Source organism: Tupaia chinensis, unplaced genomic scaffold (genome assembly GCF_000334495.1).
Source record: "Tupaia chinensis unplaced genomic scaffold, TupChi_1.0 Scaffold147554_1, whole genome shotgun sequence".
In the NCBI taxonomy this organism is placed as follows: Eukaryota; Metazoa; Chordata; class Mammalia; order Scandentia; family Tupaiidae; genus Tupaia; species Tupaia belangeri.
Window position 1 is genome coordinate 214,366 of NW_006207406.1, and position 11,081 is coordinate 225,446.

The following is an 11,081-nucleotide window of genomic DNA, read 5'->3' on the forward strand; positions in this document are numbered from 1 at the left end:
CTGTAGGACAGAAATCTGCTTCTTCCAGAACTCTCCAAAGGAGTTCAACAGTCAAAAGGGACCAGTGATTATTCTGAGGCAGAACAATGGTATTCTGAACCTACGTCAATTAATGGAACACGTCACGCAGCCCAACACTTCCTCGGAGAGCCTGTTCTGTTTTTGTCCTCTGCACCCCGAAGGCAAGGGCTTCCTAGGCTTTTCCCCACCTAGAACCTGAAACTTCTCACTAGGCCCTGCTCCTCACCCCATAGGAGCACAATAAATCCTTACTGCACTGGCAAAGACAGGCAATAAGAGGAGACGAGCCAGAAATGTTCTTGGAGAAGGTGTCCGAGGGGCCCGGAGATATCCCACCCGCACCAGAGACAACCGACCCGAGACCCCTCGAGGAACCGCCCCTTCCAACTTAAGAGACAGCCGCGCGGCCACCTCATCACCGCTCAGCTCACTCTTTGGCGGAACACAGCCACGCTTGCGCGGAGCAAAACGAGCGTCCCCGGTCCCCGATCCGTTCTTTAAATGTCAAGTCAGCCTCCCACCGTCTCCAACTTCTGCAAAAGCTACACAAACCCGAACCCACCTGGAAGAGATGCCGCTCTACGAACGCCCAGCCTGGAGTGAGAGCGCAGGCGCACTTCCCAGGCATCGTTCACGTGACTGGAAGCCCCTGGGTTCAAATTCGCTCGGTACTTGATTAAAATGTCTTAAGGAGATTTCAAGCCGAGGATCCCGCTTTTGCGCATGCGCGCTGTCTAAGCCCGATGGGAGTTGTAGTTCTGCCAGTGACGATTTGTTTTCTATGGAAATCAGACTGCAAGCTCTGGGAGAAGTTCCCATTCTTTGCCTTCCTCCTCCCGGGACGAGATTCAAAGACTGAAGAGGCAAGCCGGACTCTGGCTGTCAGAACCGCTCCTCGCGATGCTGCTGCTGTGGGTGTCGGTGGTCGCAGCCTCTGCACTGGCGGCACCAGCCCCCGGGGCAAGGGGGTGGAGGCGGGGAGCCCCTGCGGCGCCTAACGTGGTGCTGGTCGTCAGCGATGCCTTCGTAAGTGCGGGATGGGAGAGCAGGGGACGCCCCTCTTCTGACCCGGACCCGACGGTCCTGCGGTATGTGCTGTTGGCAGTGGGGTGCAGAATCTGAGGCTGTCAAACATGTTTTACCCCGATGCAAAGTAAGAAATAACGTTGTAATATGAGGTCCTGCGTGCACATGCACACCACATACTTGGGCATAGGTATGAAACAGTACTTTAGTAAGTGAAACGCACTCCGATGATCCCTTTGCAACGCTTTATCTCAATCTTTGTGCGGGCCTCTACCCACTAAATTACCACTACTAGTGAACTTTCTTCAATCCATCCCTCCGTTCGATTCAATTGTGGGGGAAAGTAACGTTGTGCATCTCTATAGAACTGTGTTAGCTTCTAAAATTCAATTTGCAGTTCACCTTAAGTTGGCAAAAGAGTTAACTTTATTATTATTACCCAGGTATCTGATAATCCCGCTGGTGCTGACCCAAGTGTGTCAGTTGATATAATTTGATCCACTTCCCCATATTCCAGAAAACTTGGATATGCATGTGTGTGTGTGTGTGTGTGTGTGTGTGTGTGGTGGTGGTGGTGGTTGCAGTGGTGTTTAATCTCATACTTCACCAATGTTTGGAACTTTTCAAGCTAAGGATACACTGTCAACCTTACCTGATGCTTTTCGTATTATCCATGTTTTAAAAACTGCTGCTTAGACAAGTGTTTGACTGTTGATTGTAGTTTATTTTTACTAACTATGTGACCACAAAACTGTGGTCACGTAGATTGTTGGTATTAAGCACTGCTGGCACCAAAGAATGTTTTTAATCACTATGTTGCATTGCCTTTCTTATAGATTAACCCATGATGATTAAAGTTACATGATCTAGATATGACCATAGGGTTTTCCGAGACTATTACTTAAAGTAATCTTTATGATTATCTAAACTAGAAGATGTGAAATATTGGAAATAACATGAAAGCAGTTTATTAGGGAGTGTTCTTCAGGTCACAGGGAAGTGAAAGAAGCAGAAGGAGAAGTTGACTCTCGTTGCTACGATATGAGTGTCCTTAAACTAACGTGATGTTTCAGAGCCATTGTGCCAGGGAAATGGGACCAGGGAAATGTATTCTCCTGTTGGATGGCCATTAACTGAGGGCAGCTCCCAGGATGGGGCATGGTCTAGGGCACTTGAGGTTTTAAGTACATTCCACTATGTAGTAACAAACTTGTTTAACTTGAAATCATTCTTCTCTCTTTGGTCAGGCAAGTTTGATATGCAGTTAGATTTTTGACAGTATGAGTGATCATTTCTGTAACTCTACAAACTAAGAAATGGCAGTTTAGGCAATAGTTACTGTGGCAAGAAAATAGCATTTGTTGGGACCAGCAGTTAGAGTAATGGCTATGTCGCTGGACTCCCACGTAGTCGACCGCGGTTCGAGTCCCGGACCTGGTGGCTTAAACTCACGCTGGGCACGTGTGCGTGCGTGTCCAAGATCCCGAGAGGAGAATGGAGGAGAAGGGATTGCAGCATGGCCATCCCCTCTGGGGGGGTGATTTCTCACTTTCTTTCTCTCTGTCTCTCTCTCTCTCTCTGTCAGTCTGGCGAGCGCACGCGCCCTATAGCAAAAACCTCTCCAAAAAAAGAAAATAGCATTGTTTTACTTTCAGGATGATAACATGAGGAACTTCAGAGACCCACTCCCCAGTAAAGCAAGCAAAACTAGTGACAACTTTTTTTTTTTTTTGGGAGAGGTTTTTTGCTATAGGGTGTGTGCTCTTGTCAGTGAGACAGAAAATGAGAAATCGCCCCTCGGGGGGATGGCCACACCGCAATCCCTTCTCCATTCTTCTCTCAAGATTTTGGGTACACACACACACACACACACACACACACACACACACGCCTGGCGTTAAGTTTAACCCACCGGGTCTGGGACTCGAACCGCAGTCGACTACGTGGGAGTCCAGTGACACAGCCATTGCGCCAACTGCTGGTCCCGTGACAACTATTTTTAAGCTATAAATAAAAATGACTAAGATTCAAAACATTTTTAAGCAGCTGAAAAAATTTCCAAAGGCATACATCAAATCAAGAAACATTTATTCAAGTACTAAAGTTCATAAGAACGTGAGTCTGCATCACTGAGCCTGGCTCAGATTGATAGAGGCATCACTCTCATGAAGACAGAGATCCTTCTTCCTAGGCTCCCAATCACCAATTGAAGTATCCCACCAGAAAGGGCAGGCTACTGGCATTTCTCATGTTCTGTGAATCCAAGTTGAAGTGGCTAAATTCCTGGTGAATGCAACTGAGAAGTTGAGGACTTCTTTCTTCCATTCACCCCCCACTAATAGGACAAAGGCTCTATGGCAAGTGCAGGAAGCTGAGAATTTAGAGCCCCAAGGATGCCTGCCGTAGCTCACTACTAGTGCAAAGAGACAAAGAGAGAGAAGCTGAGAAGATCAGACATGCAAATCAAGCAGAAGAAAGGAGACAGTGAGGATAAGAGTAGAAATGAAGGAAATAGGGAAAATCAATGACATCAAGTTGTTTTTTTGAAAAGATCAATAAAATTAATAGAGCTTTAGCTAAAATAAAAGTCCGAATTACTAAAATCATAAAGGAAAGAAGGGATATTAATTTAAAAAATAAGAGAATTTGGGCAGGCAGGTGGCAGGATGGTTAAAGGTGCTGGATTCCCACATGGCCGACCATGGTTTTGAGTCCCAGACCTGGCAGCTTGCTTTCTCACTTTCTCTCTCTCTCTTCAAAATAAAAATAATGATAGTAACAAATGGAAATAAATAACTCTTTTTAAAAAATTAGAGAATTATAAGGGAATATTTATAGTCTCTTATATCTAACAACTGTATCTAAACAAAGTGAATAACTTAGATGAGCTAGACAAATTGCTTGAAAGACATAGACTATCCAGACTGACTCTATAAGAGATAGACCATCTGAATGCAACCGTAACAAAGTTTGAATTAGTCATTTTAAAACTATCTACAAAAGAAAAGCCCAGTTACAGATGGCTCCACTGGTAAATTCTGTCAAACATTTAAAAAATTAATACTAATTCTTCCTAATCTCTTCTAAAAGATAGAAAAGGAGGGAACACTTTCAAATTCATTCAATAAGATCAGTATGTGCCCGATTCCAAAGCCAAATACATCATAAGAAAAGACTACTACAGACCAGTATCTCTTAGGAATATAGAAACAAAGATCTTCAACAAAATGCTAGTAACCAGTATGTAAAAAATACTATTAACCAGTATGTAAAAAAGATTGTAGACCATGAACAAGTGAGATTTAGCTCCAGAATGTAGAGTACTCTCTGAAAATAAGTTAATAAGGGGGCCAGAGGTGGTGGTTAAGTGGCTAGACTTCCACATTACTAACCATGGTTCAAGTCCTGGACCTGGTGGCTTACTTTTTCACTTTCTGTTTCTCTTTCTCTCCCTCTCTGGGTGTGTGTCTTTCTCTCTCTGGTCCTATGGAGAGTTAAAAATGATAATGATGGGGCCAGCAGGCGGTGTAGTGGTTAAGGCACTGGGCTCCCACATGGCCAACCATGGTTCAAGTCCCAGCCCCAGCAACTTAAAACTCACACTGGATACTTATGCATGTGTGCCCAAAATCCAGAAGAGAAGGAATTGTGATGTGGCCATCTCCCCTGGGGGGTGGGTGATTTCTCACTTTCTTCTCTCTGTTTCTCTGGTGAGTGCATGTGCCCTATAGCAAAAGTCTCTCTTGAAAAAAAAAGTGATAATAATAATATTTTTTTTAAAGTTCCTAGGAAGTGGAATTAAAGTACAAGTTTATTTAAAATTAATTAATATAATACCACATGTAAACTGAATAAAGAGCAAAAACCAAGTGATGATCTCAAAAGATGCAAAAAAAAGCATTTTGACAAAATTCAACAACCTTCATGATAAAAGCACCCAGCTGCCTAGAAATAGAAAGAAATGTCCTCAATCTTATATAGGATAGCTATAAAAAAGCCAGAGCTAATACTTTATGTAATGGTAAAAGACAAAATGTTTCTCCCTAAGATCAGAAGAAAGACAAGATTTTGTGTTCTCACCACTTACATTTAGCATTGTCCTAGATGTTCTAGCCTGGAAATCAGACAACCAAATGGAATAAAAGGCATCTATATTGGAGATAAAGAAGTAAAACTTTTTTTTTTAATATTTTATATTGAGTCCTAGGGAACCTGTTATCTAACTGTTGAACCAATAAATAAAGTTAGTAAGACTGTGGGATACAAGAGCATTTTACAAAAATCAACTGTATTTTCATAAACTTAATTGATGAACAAACTTGAAATTATGAAAATTATTCAATTAAAAGTAGCATCAACACACATGCCCTGTAGCAAATTTTTTTAAATAATAATAAATAAAAATTAAATTTTAAAAAGTAGCATCAAAAATTGAACTCCTTAGTAGTAAATCTAACCAAAGAAGTGTACCTATAATATTATGAAAATTTACCAATCAAGGTTGTAAGAAATTTTTTTAAAAACCTAAATAAATGGGAAGATATACCATGTTCATGGATCAGAAGATTTAATATTCTTAATATAGTAATACTTACCAAATTGATCTAAAGAGTCAACATAATCTCAAGAAAAATTTCTTCAACTTTTGTTTCACAGAAATAGAAAAAACCCATTCTAAAATGGAAATTCAAAGGACCTAGCCTCAGACAGCCAGGCTCAAGGGCATGCTTAATCACCCCCTGCATATATAGGGAAACTTTGAGGAGCAATCCTGGAACCTTCCCATGTAGCTACAGTGTTATTACTGCACCACCACAGCTGGCCATGGTTTGTAATAATTCATGGTTTATTTATCAGTATACTTTCTGCCTCTCCCACTAAATAGTAAGCTTCACGAAGGCAAGACTTTGTTTTAGTCACTATTGTATCTTTAGATCTTGCACAGTGCCTGACACATGGTAAGCACTCAAATAGTTTTCACTAAATCCACTGACCCCCAAAAGAATATCTCAAGAAGCTCTTCAGTTTATTTGCTATATTTGTATGAATCCAAGTGTAATGCTGCACTGACTTCTTTTGTAATGCAGCCAGAGTTAATCATATTTCTTTATTCTAGGATGGAAGGTTAACATTTCATCCAGGAAGTCAGGTAGTGAAGCTTCCTTTTGTCAACTTCATGAAAGCACATGGCACTTCCTTTCTGAATGCCTACACAAATTCTCCAGTCTGTTGCCCATCACGTGCAGGTATGAAGTGCTTCATTTTAATGGGAGAAAATGGCTACACCCTAAAAATATATTCACAGTTTAAAAGATCATACCCAAAAGTGAAGTAGTAAGTCATATTTGGCACTTGATTAATTTTTTTAGTAAATGCTGTGTTATAAGGTATATATTGGGTATTAGGGTTATTAGAGTTTTTAGGGGCCAGCAGGTGGTGTAGTGGTTAAGGTGCTAGAAGTCCACATAACTGACCACAGTTTGAGTCCTGGGCCTCGCAGCTGGAAAATCACACCAGGCACATATGCATGTATACCTAATAATCCCAGGAGGAGAAGGGATTGTGGTGTGGCTATCCCCCTTGGGGGATGATTTCTCACTTTCCCTCTGTCTCTTTCTGTCTCTCCAGTGAGCACATGTACCCTATGGCAAAAACTTTTTAAAAAAAAATTTTTAAAGCATTTCTAACTTATCCTTTTCTTTCTTTTTTTTTAATTGCCAAAGAGCATGTGCACTCTCACTAGAGAAAAAAAAGAAAGAGAAAACACCCCCCAATGGGACATAATCACACCACAATACCTTCTCCTCCATCTCTCCATCTTGTCAGAATTTTGGGCACTCACACACAAACCCAGTATGTTTTTCAAGCCACTGGGTCCACGAGTCAAACCACAGGGTCAGCTCTGTGGAATCCAGCTCCTTATGTGGAATCCAGGCCATGGGGCTGGACCCTAATTTATTTTTCAAAAGTAGGAATTTGTATCATCTAAAGTGATATCAAGTTCATGTGTTACTGTTTCATTTCCTTATGATTAATGACTAAGAATCTTTTGACTATCCAAAAAAAAATAAGGAAGTACTCATATTTCCTAGAAGAATTCTATTTCCAAGGAAATTTTTCAGTAAGGGTGGAGGGAGTTGGGAATATTTCTATGGACTTTTACAAAATACCACAAAGTATTTAGAATTTCTCATAATTAAGTACATCTGAATTTCTCCACACTATTTTAGATTATATACTTTAGCTCTTTCTCTTCGGCCTCAATTCACTCTATTCAAAGTTTAATCATTCACCTTTGTAACAATCATTTAACAAACAAACATAGCTTTAATGGCAAAATGTCAGTGGCATTAAGTCATGAATAGGGAAAAACCCAAGAAAGAGGGAAAACTATTGTTTTAATAAATTTTGTCTGTTGTTGTATTTTTCCTCTCTCCTTCTGGTTAGTGAATGTTTACCTGGGACTCTACAAATAGTACTTGACAGTTTGATTTTTGTCTGTAAGTTACTAACATGATATTTTCTGTGAATTAAGTTACAAGCTCTTTCACCTATATTTTTTGGCACATTTAATCTTCATTATTAAAAGGAAATGTAAACTGTGTGATAGTGATATTTCACTGATAAAGAACCAGGTATTCCAAAAACCAGTTTATTAATTCTTTTTCTGTATTGAGAGTAAAATTAACAGTGGTCTAGGGTGGGGTAGTGACCTGGATTGCAATCCTCAATGGACCATATCAGACTCATCACTCAATTTCATTATCTACAAAATGCTGTATATGCTGTGTCCCTCACAGATTTGTTCTGAGTGTCAGATGAAAGAAAGAATGAGAACATGATCAATGAACTCTTAAAGTCTCAAAAATGTTAAGTGATTTATTTTTTCTGGAAGAAGTATATTTTGAAGTTTGAGCAAATCATGACTTTTCTGACAACCTGATAGTAATAAAAGCTAACATTTATTGCTTTCTTACTATCTATCTGACAGAGTATTTTAAAAGTTCATGGAAAATACATATTAGGAGGAAAATATTCATGGATTTCAGGTTTGGTTTTTTTTTTTTTTTGGTACCAAAATAAACTTGTACTTACTCGTTGTATCTGAACAGGATCTAGTTTAAGGCACTAAGAAGATGACATCAGTTTGGGGGCTGGCTCAGTGGCACAGTAGTAATACATTGCTCCAATGATGCTGGATTCATATGGAAGAACACAGATTCATTTCCTCAGTCAGCTGTACATACCAGGCATCATGCCCATGGTCCTGGCTGGCTGGGAGGGGCTAGGGGAGGATCATGGCATGAAACCCTCTTGAGAATGCTTGTCTTGATCTCTCTGTTTCTCACTGTTGTGAAAGAAAGAAACAAACTTTAAAAAGACATCCATTTGAAAAGAGCCCCTATCAGAGCAACATGAATTCTGCTGAAATTAAAACAAGAACAAATATCAAATTTATGGTCAAACTTGGGTGAAAAAAATGGTGAAATCATTGATATTTTACAAAAAGTTTATGGGGACAATGCCCCAGAGAAATCAGCAATATACAAATGAATAGCTTGTCTTAAGAAAAGCTGAGACAGGGAACCAGCAGTTAGCGTTAATGGCTATGTGCTGGACTCCCACGTAGTCGACCATGGTTCACGTCCTGGACCCGGTGGCTTAAAAGTCACGCCAGGAGTGCGTGCGTGCCCAAGATCCCAAGAGGAGTATGAAGGAGAAGGGAGTGCAGCGTGACCATCCCCCCTGGGGGGTGGTTTCTCACTTTCTGTCTCTCTGTCTAACTCTGTCTGTCTGGCGAGCGCGCACGTCCTATAGCGAAAACCTTTTCCAAAATAAAAAAAAGAAGAACTGAGACAGTGTGGTATGTGATGCCTACAGCAGCAGGCCATCACAATAATTTACAAGGAAAATAATTATTCTTATCCATGCCCTAACTGAAGCAGACTAATGATTAACAGCAGAGACAACAGTCAACATCATAGACATTGCAGTTGGTGCAGCTGACACAATTCTGACTGAATATATTAAAGTTGGGCAAACTCTGCTTGATTAGGACCAAAAACTGTTGCACCCAGACCAGCTGCAGACAAGAGCAGAGCTTTCTCTAGAAATTTTAAACAAGTCAGATCAAGATCCTGAAGCTTTTTTTTCCTCCAAAAAAATGTAACAGGAGATGACATGTTAACATGGCTTTATCATTATGATCCTGAATACAAAGCACAACATAATGGCTACCAAGAGTGGAAGTGGTCCACTCAAAAGCAAAAGTGGACCCCTCAAGAGCAAAGGTCATGGCAGTAGTTTTTTGGGATGTCCAAGGCATTTTGCTTGTTACCTTTCTAGAGGTCTAAAGAGCTGGTTAGCTAATGAATATGCTCATTGTGAATGTTTAGACAAAGCTAGGTGACGTTTTAGCAGAAAAATGCCCAGCAAACTTTCACCAGAGAGTCCTCCACCATGGCAATGCTCCTACTCATTCCTCTCATCAAACAAGGGCAGTTCTGCGAGTTTCAGTGAGAAATCATTGGGCATCCACCTTACAGTCCTTCTGGCTCCCCCCCACCCCAATCTTAAAGGATCTTTAAAAGACACTCATTTTTTTTTTCAATTTATAATGTGAAAAGATTGCCCTAATATGGTTAAATTCTCAGGACCCTCAGTTCTTTAGGGGTGGACTAAGTGGCTAGTATCACTGCCTACTAACGTGCCTTGTACTTGATGGCGCTTCTGTTGAAAAATGAAGTTATGTTTTATTTTTAGTTCTTTTTTTTTTTTTTTTTTGGAGAGGTTTTTGCCATAGGGTGCGTGCGCTTGCCAGACAGACAGAGACAGAGAGATAGAAAGCAAGAAATCACCCCCCAGGGGGGATGGCCATGCCACAATCCCTTCCCTTCCATTCTCCTCTCGAGATCTTGGGCATGCACGTACACGCGCCTGGCGTGAGTTTAAGCCACCGGGTCCAGGATTTGAACCACAGTCAACTACATGGGAGTCCAATGACATAGCCATTACGTTAACTGCTGGTCCCTATTTTTAGTTCTTTATCCCATTTTTTTCACAAATGTTTTCAACTCCATTTGTGTTCTAAGTGCCTTAAATGCATTAATTTACAGAATCCTCATGTTTCTACAAAGTAGACACCATTATTATCCACACTTTACAAATGGAAACTAAAGTACAGAAAGGTAAAGGCTATTTAGTACCAGGTCTTACTGCAGTTCCAACCCAGATAATCCCCCATCCTACCTCTCAGACTATTTTGTTAAATGAGAACAGGAAGCTCGTTCCAAGCCTAATGTGTGTGTACACAGAAACAGGAAAAGAAAAAGAGGTACTATAGTTAGTGAATAAATAATCATAGCTGTAGAGAATAAGAGAGAAGACATAGTACACATAAATTTTTTTGTGACAAGGCAGCAAAAGGGCAAGGAAGAGGGAAAATCCTTGAGGGTATTGGGGAAATTAGATTTATACTTCAATGAACTGATTTAGAGAATTCACCAATTAATACTTAGAGGTTAATGTTATGATGGAAGAAGACTCTAGAGTCACACCAGCTTTGTATTTCATTGCACCTGTATTTACCTTAATCAGCATAACTTCTGAGCCTCAGTCAGCTCATCTGTAAAATAATAATAATAACTCCAAGCAGGATTCTCCCCTGATAAAACAAGGTAACAACTGAAAATGTTAGGGAAGCACATAATGCACATGTGTCCTACTCCAGAGCTCGGTCTTTAAATAGTGGACTACTCTCTCAAGAGTAAGGGTCTCAGGACCAGCAGTTAGCATAATGGCTATGTCACTGAACTCCCATGTAGTTCACCTCGGTTCAAGTCCCAGACTCGGTGGCTTAGACTCATGCCAGGTGCATGTGTGTGCGTGCCCAAGATCCCAAGAGAAGAATGGAGGAGAAGGGATTGCGGCGTGGCCATCTCCCCTGGGGGGTGATTTCTCCCTTTCTGTCTCTCTGTCTCTCTCTGTCCTTCTGGCAAGTGCATGCACCCTATAGCAAAAATCTCAAAAAAAAA

At 40.7% G+C, this 11,081-nt stretch overlaps 2 protein-coding genes across 6 annotated transcripts in view; one reads left to right on the forward strand and one right to left on the reverse strand.

The window, feature by feature from the left end:
- SKIC3 (SKI3 subunit of superkiller complex) overlaps positions 1-654 on the reverse strand; it is a 114,689-nt gene extending 114,035 nt beyond the window's left edge. For 3 of the 4 annotated variants that reach the window (XM_027768829.1, XM_027768828.1, XM_027768827.1), the window contains exon 1: positions 584-654. The gene's annotated coding sequence lies outside the window, so the exon portion shown is untranslated. The remainder of the gene's footprint in view (positions 1-583) is intronic. The other variant, XM_006169847.3, reaches the window with a different exon arrangement.
- A 142-nt stretch (positions 655-796) lies between these two features.
- The window catches only part of ARSK (arylsulfatase family member K), a 42,660-nt gene continuing 32,375 nt past the window's right edge, over positions 797-11,081 (forward strand). Inside the window, exons 1-2 of one of the 2 annotated variants that reach the window (XM_006169848.3) lie at positions 797-1,047; positions 6,164-6,293. In XM_006169848.3, the coding sequence (XP_006169910.1) occupies positions 922-1,047; positions 6,164-6,293 (256 nt within the window). In that variant the 5' untranslated portion in view covers positions 797-921. The remainder of the gene's footprint in view (positions 1,048-6,163; positions 6,294-11,081) is intronic. The other variant, XM_027768834.1, reaches the window with a different exon arrangement.